At 43.3% G+C, this 20,796-nt stretch overlaps 1 protein-coding gene across 2 annotated transcripts in view; it reads left to right on the forward strand.

The window, feature by feature from the left end:
- Positions 1–20,796, forward strand: part of LOC126174282 (histone-lysine N-methyltransferase, H3 lysine-79 specific) — a 94,231-nt gene that overhangs the window by 20,206 nt on the left and 53,229 nt on the right. For both annotated transcript variants that reach the window (XM_049921022.1, XM_049921023.1), the window contains exons 3-4: positions 17,553–17,747; positions 19,888–20,063. In XM_049921022.1, coding sequence (XP_049776979.1) covers positions 17,553–17,747; positions 19,888–20,063 — 371 coding nt within the window. The remainder of the gene's footprint in view (positions 1–17,552; positions 17,748–19,887; positions 20,064–20,796) is intronic.

Genomic DNA, 20,796 nt, shown 5'->3' on the forward strand with positions numbered 1-20,796 from the left:
CGACAATGCGTACCCCTGCCCTCCGTGGCTATAAGGAATACTACAGGAACCGTAGTGACTATAATCGAGTGTCAGGTGGAGTTTGCGTTTATGTCTTAAACTCAGTCTGTAGTGAAACTGTGCCCCCGTCTTGAAGCTGTGGCTGTCAGAATAAGGATGACCCAGGAAATAACTGTCTGCAATGTATATCTTCCTCCAGATGGTGCAGTATTCCTGAATGTATTAACTGCACTGATTGACCAACTCCCTAAACCTTTCCTACTTTTGGGAGACTTTAACACCCATAACCCCTTGTGGGGTGGCACCGTGCTTACTGGCCGAGGCAGAAATGTCGAAAATTTACTGTCACAACTCAACTTCTGCCTCTTAAATACTGGGGCCACCACACATTTCAGTGTGGCTCATGGTAGTTACTCAGCCATTGATTTATCAGTTTGCAGCCCAGGACTTCTCCCATATATCCACTGGAGAGCACATGATGACCTGTTTGGTAGTGACCACTTCCCCACCTTCCTGTCACTGCCCTGGCATCAGGCCGACAGCCGCGTGCCCAGATGGGCTTTAAACAAGGCGGACTGCAAAACTTCCACCTCTGCTGTCACCATTGAATCTCTCCCACACGGTAACATCGATGTAATGGTTGAGCAGGTGGCTACAACAATCGTTTCTGTGGCAGAAAACACAATCTCTTGCTCTTTAGGGTGGCCCCAGCGAAAGACAGTACCTTGGTGGTTGCCGTAAGTCAGTGAAGCATTCAAGGGGATGTCAGCGAGCTCTACAGTGGCATAAGTGGCACCCTTCCCTGGAGCACCTCCTAGCCTTTAAACGGCTCCGTGCCTGCATTCGCCAACTTATCATACAACGGAAGCAGGAGTGTTGGGAAAGATATGCCTCAACCATTGGGTGCCATACGTCACCTTCCCAAGTCCGGACAAAGATCAAACATGTTTTCGGGTACCAGAACCCAACAGGTGTTCCCGGTGTTAACATAAATGGTGTATTATCAACCGACGCAAACGCTATTGCCGAGCAATTTGCTCGAGCCCCTGTGCCGGAGAATTACCCCCCAGCCTTACATACTCTCAAACAGCAGCTGGAAGGGAAAGTCCTCTCGTTCACTACATGCCACAGTGAATCCTATAGTGCTCCATTTACAGAGCGGGAGCTCCTCAGTACCCTTGCACATTGCCCCAACACAGCTCCTAGGCCAGATCGGATCCACAGTCAGATGATCAAACATCTCTCATCTGATTACAAGCGACATCTCGTCATCTTCAACCGGATCTGGTGCAATGGCGTCTTTCCATTGCAATGGCAGGAGAGCACCATCATTCCGGTGTTCAAACCTGGTAAAAACCCACTTGATGTGGATAGCTATCGGCCCATCAGCCTCACCAACATTCCTTGTAAGTTGCTGGAACATATGGTGTATCGGCGCTTGGGTTGGGTGCTGGAGTCACGAGGCCTACTGGCTCAATGTCAAGGCGGCTTCCGCCAGGGCCACTCTACCACTGATAATCTTCTGTCCCTTGAGTCTGCCATCCAAACAGCCTTTTCCAGACACCAACACCTGGTTGCCGTCTCTCTTGATTTACGAAAAGCATATGACACCACCTGGCAACATCATATCCTTGCCACATTATACAAGCAGGGTCTCCGAGGCCCGCTCCCGATTTTTATCCAAAATTCCTGTCGCTTCATACTTTCCGTGTCCAAGATGGTGCCTCCCATAGGTTTCCCCATATCCAGGAGAATGGGGTCCTACAGGGCTCTGTATTGAGTGTCTCTATTTTTAGTGGCCATTAGTGATGTAGCAGCAGCTGCTGGACCGTCCGTCTCACCTTCTCTGTATGCAGACGACTTCTGCATTTCATACTGCTCCACCAGTACTGGTATTGCAGAGCATTGCCTACAGGGAGCCATCCACAAGGCGCAGTCATGGGCTCTAGCCCATGGTTTCTAGTTTTCGGCCGCAAAGTCGTGTGTTATGCACCTCTGTCGGCATTGTACCGTTCATCCAGATCCAGACCTTTACCTTAATGACAATCCACTCACTGTAGTGGAGACATATCGATTCTTAGGACTGGTTTTCGATGCCCGATTGACTTGGCTTCCTCACCTTCGTCAGCTTAAGAGGAAGTGCTGGCAGCACCCCAATGCCCTCCGATGCCTGAGCAACACCAACTGGGGTGCAGATTGCTCTACACTGCTGCAGCTTTACAGAGACATTGTTCAATCCCACCTTGACTATGGGAGTCTTGTTTATGGTTTGGTGGCTTCCTCACCATTGCGTTTACTCGACGCAGTGTACCACTGTGGCGTTCGCCTAGCAACAGTAGCTTTTAGAATGAGTCCGGTTACCAGCGTCCTTGTGGAGGCCAGAGTCACTCCATTGCAGCTTAGGCATGTACAACTGTTGGCCTCTAATTGCAGTTTGTGTCCGATCCCTTCTTTCTGAACTGGAGTACTTTATCACCTATACTTGAGGTCCATTCATGTACGCCTCCGTGGTGCACACCTAGGCTGCAGCTTCATCTGGACCTTTCACATGGCCCTAAGGACTCAGTTAACCCCGGCGGCTCCCCGCTACCACTTACTCTTGATTCTTGACACGTACCGAGGCCACAAAGTGGTTTACACCGATGGCTCGATGGCTGAAGGTCACATTGGCTTCGTGTATATCCATGGAGGACATATTGAACAGCATTCATTGCCCGATGGCTGCAGTGTTTTCACTGCAGAGCTGGTGGCTATATCTCGTGCTCTTGAGCACACCTGTTCATGCACTGGGGAGTCATTTCTTCTGTGCATTGACCACCCACAAGCTATCGACCAGTGCTGCCCTCGTCATCCTTTGGTAGCGACCATCCAGGAGTCCATCTATGCCCTGGAACGGTCCGGTCGTTCAGTGTTGTTTGTCTGGATCCCAGGTCACGTTGAAATCCCAGGCAATGAACTTGCCAACAGGCTACATGGAAACCACTTCTGGAGATGGGCATCTCTGAACCTGACCTACGTTCTGACTTAAGCTGCAGGGTTTTTCTACTTTGGGAGATGAAATGACATAACAGTACGCACAACAAACTGCGTGTCATTAAGGAGGCTACGAATGTGTGGAAGTCTTCCATGCAGGCCTCTCGCAGGGGATCAGTTGTCATATGCCAGCTCCGCATTGGCCATGCTTGGGTGACCCACGGTTACCTCCTGCATTGTGAGACCCACCTCAGTGTCGGTGCGGCGCCCGATTGACAGTGGCCCATCTTCTAGTGCACTGTCCCACATTGACTGCCCAGCGATGGAATCTTGGTTTATCGGACTCGTTGCCGCTAATTTTATCTGACAATGCCTCATTGGCTGATTTAGTTGTACGTTTTATTCATGAGAGTGGGTTTTATCATTTGATCTAAGTTTTAGTGCATGTCCTTTGTCCCTCTGTGTCCTCCACCCTAGTGCTTTTAGGGTGGAAGTTTTAATGTGTTGCAGAGTTGCTGGCTTCTCCTTTTTATTCTCATGGTCAGCCAGCCATGGTTATCTGCTTTGTTGTTTTACTCTCTTCATCCCGTTTCTTGTATTTCTGTGGTTTTGTCCCTCTTTTGTCCATTTACACGTTTGTTGCCCTTCCTCGCTCTTGTGCTTTTTCCTGTCATTCTGTTTTGTGTTGTCAGTCTCGTTTGCTTTATTCTCACACTTGTAACATTGTTTTATTTGGAACAAGGGACTAATGACCTCGTAGTTTGGTCCCTTCCCCCTCTTTTAATCCAACCAACCAATCTCTCCTCAAATCCTTAGGCCCATCCCAGAACCTCTCCCTCGAGTCCATCTTTCTCCTCACCTCTACGACTCCCTGCACTCCTACCTTCAACATGCTTCCTAAAGTCCATAAACCTAACTGCCCAAGATGCCTCATTGTGGTTGGTTACTGTGTTCCCACTGTGTCTCTGCTCTCATAGAACATCATCTTCAGCCTATTATCTGCAACCTACCCTCCTACATAAAAGATGTCAGCCAATGCCTCCTCCGACTCTCCACAATACCTGTTCCTTTACCACACGGTGCCCAGCTTGTCACTATTACACTAACATCTCTAATGCCCATGGCCTTGCTGCTGTTGAACACTACCTTTCCTAACACCTAACAGATTCCAAACCAACAACCTCCTTCTTAGTCACCACGATCAACTATATCCTCATCCACAATCACTTCTCCTTTGAAGGTATTACCTATAGATAAATCTGGGATACTGCTACGGTCACCCTCATGGCACCATCCTACTCCAACCTATTCAGTGGCCATCTAAAGGAATCCTTCCTAAACACCCAGAATCTTAAACCCTCACCTGGTTCAGGTACATTGATGACATCTTTGTGCTCTGGATTGAGGGTGAGGACACACTATCCACATTCCTCCAGAACCTCAACACCTTCTCCCCCCATTCACTTCACCTGGTCCTACTCCCCCTCAGGGGATCAACATTTGTTTGCTGAGTACGGGGCTTGGCAACCTCGGTATTCCTGAGCTGGGGACCAGTAAGCACCACCAGCCCTGTCACTGTGAGCTCTGAGCATGCTTTAGTGACCACTGTGTGGTGCAGGAGTGGAATGTTGTATGTTTCGGAGAACAGGGACATTGGCTTCACTGCCTGGACCACAAGAAAGGTACACACCTCTCTGATAAAAAAACCTCAAACTCAAGGTGTGCTACATGCTGATGAGGTGAACGGCTTTTGAGGTAAAACGGTCTCTAGCCACCCCCAGGTTGTATAAGCCTTTCTCAGACATGTGAGGCTCTGACTTTGTCGACTTTTGTTTCCCTAGAGTCTTGTGGGATATTTATGGAGTGGTCTCATCAAACTACTACTCCTGACAGGACAGGTGTACCCTCAGGTAGTACCTACACCCACTTGTCAAAGAGAGCTCAGTTGGTCAGTCCTCCAAAAAAGAAGCCTCAGAATGATAGTAACAGGGCATTAGTGTGCCATAACACTTTCATTGTAATCAGGAGAAGAGGGGAATCTTTGAGAAGGTCTCACATTTCTATATTCACAAGGCATTGGAAGTTATTTCTAGATCTCTAAAAAGTGTCAAACGACTTTGTAATGAAACACTTCTAGTTGAAACTGCTAAGTCAAACAAATATGTAAGCTTCTGGGATGAAGCTGAGTTGCATAACACCCTTAACTTTAATACAGGTGTGGTTACCTGCTCTGAATAATGTAGCTGGACCCCACGGAGTTACTTGAAGGCTGGTAAAATATGGACATTACAGAAGTGCAGAACTATATGAGGGGAGTCAATGGCAAATTGGAAAAATCGGCAACGTTTATTCTAATGTTTAATACTCCGGAATTACCTGAACATATCCTTGCAGGCTATATCCGTCTTAAGGTTCACCCTTTTGCTCCTAACCCAATCCGATGCTTCAAATGTCGAAAATTTAGCCATACCACCATGGGATGTAATGGGAGGGCTAGGTGTGGCAATTGTGGAGACTCAGTTCACAAATCAGGCAATTCTTGTATACTTCCTCCAAAATGTGTAAACTGCTCCAGGGATCACCCAGTTTGGAGCAGAAAGTGTGTGGTTTACAATGAGGAAAAGAAAATTCAGGCGTTGAAAGTCAAGAGAGACATACACAATGGTGAAACTAAAAAAGCTTACATAGTTATGCAACCTCCAGTTTTTGCTACTTCTTTTGCATCAGCCCTTAAGATGCCAGTCGCCAAGTGTGATGCCTCCACACTAACTCCGACCAAGATTCAAGTACAAGCATGTGCACTTATCGGTGTACCTGTTGGGGAAACAATCCACTTTAAACAGAAGACATTCAGAAGCTGTTGGCAATGGGCTTACCACCTAAGCCACATACAATTGCCCAACAGCAGAAGCCAGCTAAGCTGTCCCCACAACCCAAGCAACCACCACCTCCCACAAGTAAAGAAAAACGATCTTTGAAAAATAGTTCCAAGGCCAAGAAACTGGTAGTTAAACCTTTGGATTGGCGAGCTCTCTCTCTCTCTGATGGGGACCATGCTCTTGTGGATATGGACTTCCAATCGGAGGAACCAGAGAACCGAGAACCAGCTAACGTTCCCCCTGACCTCCCCGGTAAATTACTAACTCCAAGACAGAAAGCCAAGAACAATCTTCACTAAACATTGGCTTCTACAGGGACTTCTGTATTACAGTGGAATTTAAATGGATATCACTCACATTTGGAAGAATTACAGCTCCTGGTCCAGGAGAAACCATTTTGCATCTGCTTACAAGAAAGACGTCTTAAAGTCACCAACACACCTGCATTACGGGGTTACCACCCTTACAGCAGCTAAAGGTGAAGTGGCTGTTTTCATTGATGACAAGTACCGCTCCTCTCATGTCCCTCTTACCATAACCGTACAAGCAGTTGCTGTGAAAGTTCTAACACCCTTTAATATCACAGTGTGTTCTTTGTATCTTTCACCTAATGATGCTTTGGATGCAGACACACTGACAGAACTCTTCCGGGCACTCCCACACCCATTCCTCCTTGTGGGTGACTTCAGTGCATACAATGTGCTGTGGGTCTCGACTACCCCTTGCTCCAGGGGTCGGATGATCGAGTGACTTGTCTATTCTGAGAATATCTGTCTTCTGAACATGGATCAGATAACACACTTTTCCACAGCTACAGGGTCTTTTTTCAGCCATTGACCTGTGGTTTTGTTCCCCAGCTATTGCGGAATCAGTTCAGTTGGAAGTAGTTACAAATTTACAATCTAGTGACCACTTCCCAGTGTGGATCCGTCTGCTGACTAGGACAGTGGCTGTCAGGAGACCACACAGACGGGTGATACAAAGGGCGAATTGTTTGCTGTGCAATCAACAGGCTATTTTTGAGCAAAAGGATTGTGCACAGGAGACGGTGGCCCTTATCACTTGTTAGGTCCAGTGGGGTGGCACAGAGTCCATCTCCCAGTCTAGTAACCACTTCAGATGATGGCGTGTACATTGGTGGAATGACGACTGTTGATTGGCAATCAGGGCCAGACAAAGAGCTTTGCGGAACTCCAAACGCCGTCCAACTACAGAAAACCTTCATGTCTTCAGAACTGCGAGGTGAGTGATAAAAGAATGGAAGAGGGATTCACTGGCGCAAATTTAGGGCTCAATAAGATGGTTTTCAGGCAAGGGCAGTATGCATCCCCTTGCGGCCTTGTCAAGTAATGGGGGACACGCCAGAAGACATGGCTCAGGTTTTAGCTGAACACTTCTTTCACTATGTCATTCATACAAGCTCCTGCTTTTTAGGTGTTCTGTAGGACTGCAGAGATTAGGAAGCTCAATTTCTTCTTGCATAATGAGGAAGTGTACTACCTTCTGTTCCCCATGTGGAAACTGGAATCAGCTTTGTCTGCAGCCAGAGAGAGTGCTCCAGGACTTGATGAGATCCATTGTGGCATGCTTCGTCATCTGTGCCCTGAAGTGAAAGGACAGCTCCTCTCTTGTTTCAGTCAGATCTGGATTGATGGACAGTACCCCACAACTTGAAAGGAGGCAATATTAATTCCATTCTGGAAACCAGGCAAGGGCTGTAGTGCCTTTAACAGTTGTCAGAGTGTAGCTTGTACCAGTTCTATGGGCAAGACTCTTAAACGCATGCTCAACCACCACCTCGTCTGGCTGCTCATATCCCGAGGTCACCTGAGCTGCTCCCAGTGTAGTTTCATGTGCTACCATTCCACTCTTGACAACTTAATTCTCCGGGAGACAGTGATACAGGAGTCCTTTTTACACCAAAACCATTTGGTTTGTGTGTTTTTTGACTTTGAAAAAGCATATGACACTAGTTGTAGGTACAACATCCCTCACCAACTTCATGAATGAGGTCTATGTGGACACCTGTCATTTCTTATCCAATCCTTTCACAAGAACTGGCTTTTTTGATATTGCATTGGCGATACTTTGTCTGACTGCTATGTTCAAGAGAATGGGGTCCCCCAAGGCAGTCTCCTCATTGTCACATTGTTTGCCATCATTATCAATGGCATTTCCTCTGCTGTCAGGAGCCCTGTTAAATGCTCTTTGTTTGTGGATGACATTGCAATCTTCTATTCTTCCTCTAATCTTATAATGATGATGAGGCAGCTACAGCTAACCTTTAGGAGGCTGGAAACCTGGGCCAGGACAACTGGTTTTCAGTTCTCACCCAGGAAGAATGCATGTAAATCTTAACCATGCTTGTGGAGGTTTTAACCAGCCAATGATCACAGCGGGGGACAATATTTTACATTTTCAAGAAACTGTGTGCTTTTTGGGATTATTATTTGACTCGAAATTGATTTGCCATCCGCATTAGAAAGACCTACGAACAAAGGGCTTCCAGTCATTGAATATTTTGAAATGCCTTAGCGGAAAAACATGGGGAGCTGACAGGTCCTGCCTCTTGCAGTTTTATAGGGCATTTGTCCGATCATGTTTAGGTTAAGGCAGCATGGTCTGTGTATCAGCCTGTACTTCCTGCATCAAGATGTTAGATGCTGACAACCATAAGGGCATTCGGATATCGATTGGGCCTTTCAGACCAGCCCTGTTCAGAGTCTATGTGAGAGGCTGGTGAACCACCACTCTGGATTCAGCATTGTATCCTTTTGGCTTGACAGGCACTGAAAATCTCAGTGTCACCTCAGTCATTGACATTTAGTGGAGTGGTCCAACCCACCTTTGAATGGCTGTTCAGGAATCGGCCCCATGCAACCAAGCCATCTGGGATATGTGCTACAGACTGTCTCAAGGATCTGGATCTATTAGGCATCAAAATACACAGTCAGGGATGGAATCCATCGCTGCCTTGATGTCTTCAGAGGCCCAAAGTGATTTTAAGCTTGATACAGTACAATAAAACTTGTACTCCAGATTATGTTTTTTACGACTTTGTTTTCATCTATTTTAAGTACGTTCCACAGTTTTATTCTTGTTTATACAGATGGATCCCAGCAAGAAAATGTCCTCTTTTTGTTTTGCTATTTTTCATGATAGAGCTTTTAGAGTGCATCTTCCCAAACAATTCACAAATTATGATGCGGAATTACATGGCATTCTGATAGCACTGGAGATGGTTCACAGACATCACTGTATGAGGTTTCTTGTCTGTTCTGACTCACTTAGTGCAATGCAAGGACTTCACCAAGTGTATCAAGTAGATCAGCTGATTCAGCTTTTCCATGACTCAGTGGCTCCAACACCTTGGCAAGGAGGTGATCTTTTGCTGGGTACCTGGCAACATCCGGCTACAGGGAAATGACATGGCCAACAAAGCCACCAAGGAAGTATGTCAAGATGCTGTTGTCCATCAGTGTCCCATCCTGTTGCATGCCATCATCCCATTTTCTGACAGACATATTGTGCATCAGTGGAAGACTGAATGGTTGCAGATGATAGAAAACAAACTGCGGTCACTCAAATTGACCACAAAGGCATGTCAGACTCACCGGTGGAAGGAGATTCTGATTACCAGGTTGCACATCGGACATAGCCGTTTAACACATGGCTTCCTCCTCTGGCAGGAGGTTCCACCACTCTGTGAAGTTCATGGTGTACCACTTTCAGTTAAACATATTTTGGCAATGTGTGTCCTATATACTGATATTAGGGCAGCCCTCAGTATTGATGGAGATCTGCCCACCATCCTTGCAGGTACTGATTCCAGTGTAATAAAGAGTAGTGAAATTTTGTGAATTATCAGGCCTCATCTCTAAATTGGTGGGGAAGGGAGGCAGACTTTAATACATTATAACCTGCTTCACACCTTTCTCAATGTTGAATACCTATAAGATGGCTACATCAGCACCTCCGTCCATATCAAACCTACCAACCACCAATGATACCTCCACTTTGACTGGTGCCACCCATTCCATACCAAGAAGTCCTTTCCATGCAGCCTGGCCACCTGTGGCATCACATCTGCAGTGACGAGTGGTTCCTCTCAAAACACACTGAGGGTCCTACTGGGCATATGCAGATTGTAATTACTCCCACTCCCCCAACATTGTACAAAAACAGATCTCTCTTGCCTTATTTTTCCAGTTACTTGCCACCTCCCAAAGTCCCACTGTGTGGCTGTAAAGGAGCATTCTCCTCATGACTCAGTACTACCCAGGATGGAGGTACTGAATTACATTCTCTGCCAGGGATTCAACTACCTCAAGTCATGCCCTGAAATGAAAAGTGTCCTACACAGTATCCTTCCCGCCACCCCCATAGTGGTATTCCATTGTCCACCAAACCTATACAATATCCTTTTCCATCCCTACAAAACCCCTGCTCCCAGCCCCATACCTCATGCCTCATATCCCTGTAATAGATGCAAAACCTGCCGCATACATCCTCCCACCACCTCCTACTCCAATCCAGTCACAAACATCACCTATCTCATCAAAGGCAAGGATACCTGTGAAACCGGTCATGGGATCTACAAGCTAAGCTGCAACGATTGTGCTGCATGCTACGTGGGCATGACAACCAACAAGCTGTATATTCGCATTAATGGCCACTGACAAACCGTGACCAACAGACAACTGGACCAAGCTGCCCAAAACTGTGTTCTTCATTTCAGTGACTGCTTCACACACTGTACCATCTAGATCCTTCCCACCAATGCCAGTTTTTCTGAATTACGCATGTGGGAACTCTACCTGCACTATATCCTTTGTTCCTGTAACCCTCCTGGCCTCAACCTTTGTTAGTCATTGTCCTTACCCATCTAGGTCTTTCCCTGTTCTCGTTCCAATGCTACACACCCCTCTATTCCACTGACCCTCCCGGTCTTTTTACTTTCTCCTTTTCTGCTCCCCACCAACCGCCTACCCTCTCTCCCCTGCCCTCTGTCTAACCTCCCTATTGCACCTAACTGTCCTACCCTTTCTCCACCTCGTCCCTGCATGCTCCCCCAGCAGCTCTTTATCGTCATCCGCCCTTACGCTGCTATCCCTCCACCTCCCCAACCCAGACTCTGCTTTACCCCCATCCAGTTGGTTTTGTGTGTGTGTGTGTTTTTTGTCTTTTTTGACAAATGCCTTGTTGGCTGAAATCGTATTGTGTAAAGTCTTTTTTTGTGCCTATCTGCGACTCAGCACCTCTGCTATATAGTGAGTAGCAACCATCCTTTCTGTAATATTGTTACATTCCATTCTGGATTTTATGTTGTTTAATTTTGCAATATTGGGGTTTCCCAGGATTGGTCTTAGCTTTGAGGGCATCCAGAGTCATACTGGAGAGATTTTTATCCAACTGTGTGGACCTCGTTTCGTGTTTGGTGAAATTCAATTGATTGTCAGTAAACAGAGTGCAATAAAGCTTGGTTAAAATTCATTAAACGAGAACCAGTCTGTAGGTAGTTTTTTCGTTTTAGTCTATCAAAAATCCAGAGGCAAGTGCACTAGAATCTCCTATACATCTGAAGGCTTTTCCAAAATGATCTTTACAACTTTGATCATGTATATTTCTAAAACAGAAATGTGTAGAAATGTGCAGATTGTGGCATAACATTCACAGACACTGTCTGTCCCCCCCCCCCCCCTCCCCCCCCCCCCCCCCCCCCCATGTTAGTTATTGACTGGCCACCATCCAGCATTTGGCACAATGTATGGAATAGTTATACAGATCAAATCTGACACCCATGTCCTGCAGAACCCCATTGCAGTTCTTTTTAAAGGGGCGGGGGAGGGGAGAGCCTGCAGGAACTGTGAGTTCACATCAGAGCAGCAACAACACAGGTTAACGAGGGTGCATTAGGCCAGACATGGAACTGAAATATTGCTTAGATACCCTGTGTGCTACAGATGGCGCATAAATGTAAGGTAACCATCCGTCTCCCCCCTCCCCCCCCTTTTGTGACAGTCATGGTTTTTCTAACTCTGTCCTGAATATTTTCAAAAGTAATTCAGGACAGTTACTCATTCTGGATTTAATAATTGTGAAACAATTCACCCAAATTAGATGTTCATATCACCTGTATCAGTATGCTGCTACTGAAAGGGTATTTTCCCAAGTAAGTAATGTATGGAGCAGTGCCGAAACAAAGTTTCTTATAGAAACTACTAAAGCAGATTTAATGAGACTTCCTGGCAGGTTAAAATGGTGTGCGGGACCGAGACTCGAACTCGGGACCTTTGCCTTTTGTGGGCAAGTGCTCTACCAACTGAGCTACCCAAGCATGACTCATGACCCTTCCTCACAGCTTCAATTCTGCCAGTACCTCGTCTCCTACCTTCCATACTTCACAGAAGCTCTTCTGCAAACCTTACAGGCTGTGGGTAAGCCATGTCTCCACAATATCCTTTCTTCTGGGAGTGCTAGTTCTGCAAGGTTCACAGTTCCGGCACACAGTTTTAATCCACCAGGAAGTTTCATATCAGTGCACACTCCACTGCAGAGTGAAAATCTCATCCTGGAAACATCCCCCACGCCGTGGCTAAGCTGTGTCTCTGCAATATCCTTTCTTCCATGGGTACTAGTTCTGCAAGGTTCGCAGAAGAGCTTCTGTGAAGTTTGAAAGGTAAGAGATGAAGTACTGGCAGTATTGATGCTGTGACGATGGGTCGTGAGTCGTGCTTGGGTAGCTCAATTGGTAGAGCACTTGCCCGCGAAAGGCAAAGGTCCCGAATTCAAGTCTTGCTCCGGCACACAGTTTTAATTTGCCAAGAAGTTTCATATCAACACACACTCCGCTGCAGAGTGAAAATCTCATTCTGGAGATTTAATGAGTATAGATGGAATTATGACGAAACTTGCTTTGAATGTTTACATATGCTGTTGAAGAAAATTTACAGCACCGATAAATACTGCATATCTGCTTACACTTCTTCATCTTACAAGATACCAATAAAATATAAATTAATATGTTTTTTGTAACAAAGTAAGGTGATAGTTTGCATTAATTACATTTCATTAAGACTTTTTCGCAATATGTAAATATGTTAATGTGCCGCAGTTTGGTTGAAAATATCATTGCCTTAACACAGTGAACTCTGTTAAGCAGATACTAGAACCTTAGGTGTGTATAAACATTATGTTGCAAGCTGCACATTTCTACCTCTCCCCATTTCTGAAATAAATGTGATTAGAGTTGTAAAGATCATTTTTAAACACCATGTATTTTCCATACTTTTTTACTGAGACATTGAGAAGCCGCTGAATATTGGCAATCACATGCACCATGACACTGTCCTGTCCACCAGACAACTGAATATTTTAAAGCTCATTTCCTTCTACTCATTGAGCTGTATTAAAACAGACTTAATTTACATTCATATTCCTTATAGCAATTGAGTACTATGTTTGTACACGAATATCTTTACAATGCACTTTCACAAATCCTTGTTACCTTTGTGTGTAATTTATGTCTGCTGATCAGTAGGAGGTGAGCACCCACTGACATTGTCAGCACTGAAACACTTCCCGAGGGCCATTGGCCAACTTATCGTTTACAGGCTGTATGTGTCTGGGAAAATAATCCTCTTTAACTCAGATGGCTGGGGTTTTCGAAGTTTTTGTCTGGGGTCAGCAATATAAATGATGGCAGGCCTACCCCAGAGATATGTCAGCTTAATTAGCTAAGCATTAATGGCACCTGGAACAAGAGCACTCATTCTGTAGCATTGTTGGGGGCTGGGGGGAGGAGATGAAGTAACTTCACCATACCCCCTGAGAGATGTTTTCGCTTACCCCTGGGGTAGGGCTACCCTCTGGTGGTGTAATGTAGCACTGCTTGAGTTCAGCTAATGGAACTATTGCAGGCTGGATTCACTCAGAAGAATGAATAGCTAGGTCAGTCAGATATAACACTAAAGAGTGCTTTCACTTGAAAGAAAGAACATGTGGTTCAACTGACAGGAAACCTTCTAACTGTTTTCAGTCGAAAAGAAAGAATGAAAAATTCAGTTAATACACAATGCTACAATGGTGCCGAATGTTTTCATTCGCTTACTCCCACAGACTGCTTTCAAAAAAATAATAAATAAATAAATAAAATAATAATAATCATCATCATCCAACTGGCACATAAAACTACAACTGACTGGTTCTATTGTTTCCATCCAGTTACTCTCACATAGTTTCACTCAAAAGAATGGAGAGTAGTCCAACTGACTGAATCAGTTTTCATTCAGTTGCCCCCACAGACTAGTTTCACTTAAAAGAATGAATGAATAATTCAACTGATGCATAAAACTACAACCAAATGAGTCGTTTGTTTTCCAACAACCAGATGAGTGTTTTGTTTTCATCCAGTTTTTCCCACCACTATTGAGGCCTACTGGGTAAACAGCTCGACCCAATAGTATTAACTTTGCATTCCATATTTATGTCAGTCTCATGTAGAAGTTCACGCTTCTCAATTTCTATATCACTGCTTGGCATGATGCAGAACTGTTTCTTTGTGACAAAAATTTCTTTTCTTCCTATAAATACTGGTGCCTTATAATGTGCCATATGAGAACTTAATTTACAGAATGTGCTTGGTTCACACAGCTCCCATCTTATTGTAATCTGAGAATTAATGTACATGTCTTTCACTCCTTAAATTCATCCTCCATACCAAGTCCAGAAACAGATTTACCATACCTTGTCTCCCTGGTCACCTATCATTCCCACATACCCTTGGTTTGGCCACATAGGAGCACTGCTCCTTTGATTCAGTACCACTCAATAACTTTTTCGACTTCCTCTTTTGTGCCTTGAAATGAGAAATATCCTCGCCACCCCTCCCTCAACTGCATTCCACTGTCTGCATAACCTACACAATATCTGTCTTCATTTCTGTTCCATTCTTGCTCCCATCCTGTTACCCCAAGGCTCTTATCCCTGCAGTAGACCCAGATGCAAGACCTGTCCTGTATGTCCTCCTACTACCACCTAATCCACTGTCACATACATCTGTTACTGCATCAAAGTCAGAGCTACCTGTGAAAGCAGCCATGTGATCAGCCAACTTAGCTGCAACCACTGTACTGCATTCCACATGTACATGACAACCAACACTCTGTCAGTTAGCATGACTTGCCACTTCCAACCCATGGCCAAGAGGCAGCTGGACCACCCTGTTGCTAAGCATGCTGCCCAACACGATTAGCTCGACTTCGACTGCTTCACAACCTTTGCAATCTTTCCAGCAACTTCTGCTTTTCTGAAGTGCACAGGTGGGTTCCCTGCAACATATCCTTCATTCCTGTTACCCCTTGTCCTTAACTTTCAATAGTCCCAACCCTCCACCTTTGTATCCCCTTACTTGCTCCCACTCTGACACACAATGTATGTCCTGCCAGTACCTGCGTAATCCTTTCCCCTTCTCTATCTCTCTCCCTTGCCCCGCCCCACTGCCCTATCCCTATACCCACTATCCTGCCCCCACCACTTCCCTGCATGCTTCTGGAAAAAGCACAGGCATCTTTCCCCACCCCTGTTCTGTATCCCTCCCTGCCCCAAACCTCTTTGAATCCCCACAACAAATCCCAGCAAAGATTGCTGCTCACCTCAGATGCACTTGCAGTCAAAACCTAGTACCCAGAGGTCATATGTGTGTGACGTGTACTTGCATGAATGTGTAAGTGTTTTGTTGTGTACTTCTGATGGATTTAGACTGATAACTGAATCGTATCTAGCAGTCTTTTTCATTGTGCACCTGTCAGCCACTCAGTGCTCCTCTATGTGGTGAGTAGCATCTGTCCGTTCATATTGTTGTTATTCTTTCGACTTATGTCAGTGTCAGTACTTACCTCATCTTTGTGTATAGTTTCAACAAGTCCTTCCTTTCTCTTTTCATTGCTTTAAATATCAAAGGTTCTCAGATTTCAACCTTTGATCTCAGTGGATGCCTTGAATAGTTTAAGCCTAATGCCGGAGTGGTTCTTTTGTAAAGGACATAGGTGATTTCCTTGCCCATACTTTTCAAATCTCAGTATGTGCTTTGTCTCTAATGATATTGGCATGTGTGTATTTTTAAATCATATTCATCCTTATTTCCTCTCATTTTGGTTTGGATTTTCCCAACACTTTTCCTACTGTGCCTCTCTAACATGGGGTCCTGGACAATTGTCATAATATATATATATATATATATATATATATATATATATATAAAAACAAAGATGATGTGACTTACCAAATGAAAGTGCTGGCAGGTCGACAGACACACAAACGAACGCAAACATACACACAAAATTCAAGCTTTCGCAACAAACTGTTGCCTCATCAGGAAAGAGGGAAGGAGAGGGAAAGACGAAAGGATGTGGGTTTTAAGGGAGAGGGTAAGGAGTCATTCCAGTCCCGGGAGCGGAAAGACTTACCTTAGGGGGAAAAAAGGACGGGTATACACTCGCACACACACGGATATGTGTGAAAACTCTTTGCCTTTACAGATGTCTGCTTGTGTCTGTGTATATGCGGATGGATATGCGTGTGTGCGAGTGTATACCTGTCCTTTTTTCCCCCTAAGGTAAGTCTTTCCGCTCCCGGGATTGGAATGACTCCTTACCCTCTCCCTTAAAACCCAAATCCTTTTGTCTTTCCCTCTCCTTCCCTCTTTCCTGACGAGGCAACCGTTGGTTGTGAAAGCTAGAATTTTGTGTGTATGTTTGTGTTTGTTTGTGTGTCTATCGACCTGCCAGCGCTTTTGTTTGGTAAGTCTCATCATCTTTCTTTTTAGATATATTTTTCCCACGTGGACTGTTTCCCTCTATTATATATATATATATATATATATATATATATATATATATATATATGAATAATCATGTTTGTGAATCACTTTCCTATTCCTTATCAGTTGTATAAAGGCAAGATCAGTTTCATTACTGAAACTAACTTGAAACCTTTCAGTTTTTGAAGTGACTGTACAGACATTTTGTCTACTGTGTGATAATCCAATTGCTCATCACACATTTAGTTTGACAGCAAGCAGATGCCATTGAGTGAATGGTGCTGATGAATTATTGAAAAATCCAATTGCAATAGCTTGGAATAAAATTTCCAACCTAGGTAAAGCCAGTAGCCTCAAGTTACATTGATAAAAATGTGTTATACATGACACTCATTCTTTTAATATACATTAGTTTCTTGAGAAAATGGTCACTCATGCACCTCATGGTTATTTGGAGAGTTGTGATCAACCAGAATATTAGTTTTTGATACACAAACTAAATTAACATTTTTGTAGAAGGATATACTCTTGTTTATCAAAGCAATTGTTATATCCCAGAAAATAGCACCAATTACTTTTACCAACATTTATGTCATCGTTAATCTGCGTGGCTGATTGGTCAGTATGTCTGACTACCATCTGGAGGATCTGGCTTCATTTCTTGGTCCTGACATGGATTCTTCCTTGGTAAGAGGATTAGTGCAGGGTGCATCCAAGCCTTTTGACATGGCTAGGGTTGAGCTAAGCCCATGCCTCTCTATACCTTTTCTTTATGTCATGTTAGGGCAGAGAATGACACTGCATTTGTTTGATGTTGTGATGTTCTTGTGGCTTCATTGTGGAGTTCCAATTTTGATTTGATATAATCATCTTTATTTCAGGGAATGAATATCCAGCAGTTGTTGAGTTTGCACAGTTTCAAAGGATACCCAAAAAACGTCAGGGGAAAAAGAGAGATCTAAAAGCGGGTACATTAAAAGATGATCCTGAATATATTGCATTTTTGGAAACACTAAGAGAGAAAAAGGAAGCCAACTCATCAAAGCAGACTATTGATGTGGTTGTACCTCCAGACAGTAAGTAAACCTCTTATTTGAAGAGAATTTAATTACTTTTCTGCCTTATTGCTGATAGAATAGATCACAGCAATGTGTGTATACTGAGGATATTCTGTCCCAAAAGTGTATAAATACATTTACTGTCTGTTCATCCAAGATTTTATTTTCATTGGCATTATCACATCAAAATGAATCCTTCTCCTCAGACAATGTTAAGGAGAGCATAAGAACTGGGCAGGACACTGTTCCTTTACTATCTGTAGTTTGACACTACATCGATGTTGGCTTAAAGAGAAGATAGTTTGAGATAATTTATGAGAAGCAAGCAATATGTGATGTGTTTTTTGTGTCAAAATTGAAATCTTGTACATATTGTGAAATAATGTTAACTTAAGGGAATGCAGCCAGGTGACTTCTTCGACAACTGCTGATATTTTGATAGGTGTGCACCCGTTCCTTGCTGCATTTGTGTTGTCCAATATGACTGGATGTGCACCTGTCAAAATACTGGTGGTTATCAAAGGCATCATCTGGCTGCATTCCCATAAGTTATATGAACTATTTAATGTTGTTCACAGCTTGTTCGTTGTTCTCCATCATTTCTTGGAATACATAGTTCAGGTTGAGTTATGGTTGATTTTAATGGCAAAGTTCAGCTTAAATTGTTGCCACCAAAGTGACTGTGTTTTACAATCTACAGAAGCTGCCACTAGTTCCCTGCTATCACTTTTTAAATATATTTCATGCCCTGATATTATTTTATTACTGGGACGTGAAGGATTACAGCCAGTTCATGATGATGAAATGTGTGTGCTATTCCCTAATGGGTTTTTTAAAATTGGATGTTGACAGATCTTCTTGCAGCCCCAGCATACCTCTAGGCAAGCATTGCCAGAACTGCTTCACAAAACACAGACATAACAGCTTAACTTTTATTTCTCATCGCAGCTTACACAGCATCCAATGAGAAAATACTTTCACTGTGTTCTGCTTAGTAATATGAGTTTAGTGGAGTTCTTACAAGAACACAATTTTGTAGCAATAGCTGGAAATGGAAGTACTGTATAGAAATAGCAAGGGAACTGAGAGAGTTATTAGCTCACTGAGGCATATGGATTCATGTGGTTTCAGTCAGACACCATGTAGCATACTGAAAATTTGTACACTCTGCATTAGATTGGGACTTAGTTACTTGGGTTACACATCCTTTTTATCAGGTGTTTTACTAGATACACTGAAATAGTCAGTGATGAGACCTCTACATTGTAAAGAAGAAACATATGAAATCAATGACTAAATTGCAATATAATTGTTACTCAAGTTCTCAAAAATGCTCAAAAAGGCAATTCACAGTAGAGTACTATACCTTTTACTCAGCACACGGCTACTGTATTAATGTTAATGTTTCAGTGTGAGTCAGCCCTTATTTGGTCTGTAAATATTGAACCTACTTATACCATACATCTACTTTGACCCATTACATCTTAAAAATAAACAGTAAGTATAGAAGCAAAATAAATATTGTCATCGTTATTTCATGTGTAAAAGCAGAAGTCTTGCATTGATAGGCTCAAATGGCCCTTTGATCTATAGTCAAGACAGCATAAGAAGAGTCCTGACAGTTTGCAACACTGTTGCCAGCTTACAACTGCAAAGCGCTAATGATTGCCGGCATAAACACTAGCCATTTACAGAGCTGTGACAACACTGAGGCTTTGCCATAGAGATATTTACAAATTCACATTACGTTATCAGAAGAGGCAGGCACGCAAAGCTGCTGCATCCAGTCCACTGCAATTGTCAGGGGTCAGCTTATGCCGACTCATCTATAGTAATGTATTTCCTTTTTGTATGGCTGATGTATCTGTTCAGTTATCCAGTTGAAACAAGTAAGTTTTTAGTAATGTTACGTTGTTTGCATCTAATTCTTTCTTTCTCAGTCTTTATGATAAATGTAATTCTGTTTTTGGTACGTCTTATGGGCAATAATAGATGATAATTTTCATCATGGCCATTATGGTGACCTTTATGTGCTTTTTGATGTCAGATATGTTTCAGAATATGATAGATGTTCATTGTTCTTGTATATTGCATGGGCAAAAAATTAGGTTTTTGTACAACTAATGTATTGAAGTAAAACTTCAGTAAAACTTAACAGAGCCAGCACCTAAAATAACAACAACTCCTCTACTGGAATACATTAAACAGAGGCGAGCAGAGCAGCAGAAGTTACGTGATGAGAAACGAGAAGAAAGGCGCAGGAAGGAAATGGAACGTAAGAGAATTAAGGATGAAGAAAAAAAACGACGGAAGGATGGAGAGTCAGTTTTGAAAGTGAGTATTTCCTTGTAACTAAAACAGATTTACACAGTGTGGGGTAGAAGAATCACGCTGTTTTGAAACATGTGTACTTGGTTTATTAAAAAAAAAAAGAAAAAGAAAAAAAATACAGACATACATACACAGAAAGTAAGATATGTTCACATAACTTGAACAGGAACACTGAGAGTTATTTATAAAAGATAAAATTAAGATATCATCAGTCATTAGAGACACAAATTCATAACTATTGTGCAAAATTATCTGTTGATCACTCTTAACATTTGCACTGGCTCTTCCACCAGGTCATGAATAATAACATTTTTTAAGTCACCTACTGTTTGTGGTTTTGCTTGTGCTGCATACATCCTAACTTTCAGATGACCTCTTGAGTATAAATAATGAACTTAATCTGGTATGTGTGAGAATAAAGTGGTGAACAAAACTCTTTTATATAATTCAGTGGCCTTCAACTACAGGTGGAAGTGCAATTCACTGTAAGTGCACTTTTACCTACTTTAGGAACCAACCTGACATGTATAAAGCCACAGAGTGATGCCATGGATAACACTACAGTTAGAAGTCTCACTGCTTCTACTTGCTTCGATTTTCATTGCTTTATGTAAGGCGGTGTAGTTTCCACACTGTCTCATTTTTTGTACTATGGAGCAAATCTGCCAATTGTTGTAGCATGTTGCAGTGTGCTGTCACTCTTACTGGGTAGCATTGAAGTATTGTCTGAAGACGG

This window comes from Schistocerca cancellata, chromosome 1 (assembly GCF_023864275.1).
Source record: "Schistocerca cancellata isolate TAMUIC-IGC-003103 chromosome 1, iqSchCanc2.1, whole genome shotgun sequence".
In the NCBI taxonomy this organism is placed as follows: domain Eukaryota; kingdom Metazoa; phylum Arthropoda; class Insecta; order Orthoptera; family Acrididae; genus Schistocerca; species Schistocerca cancellata.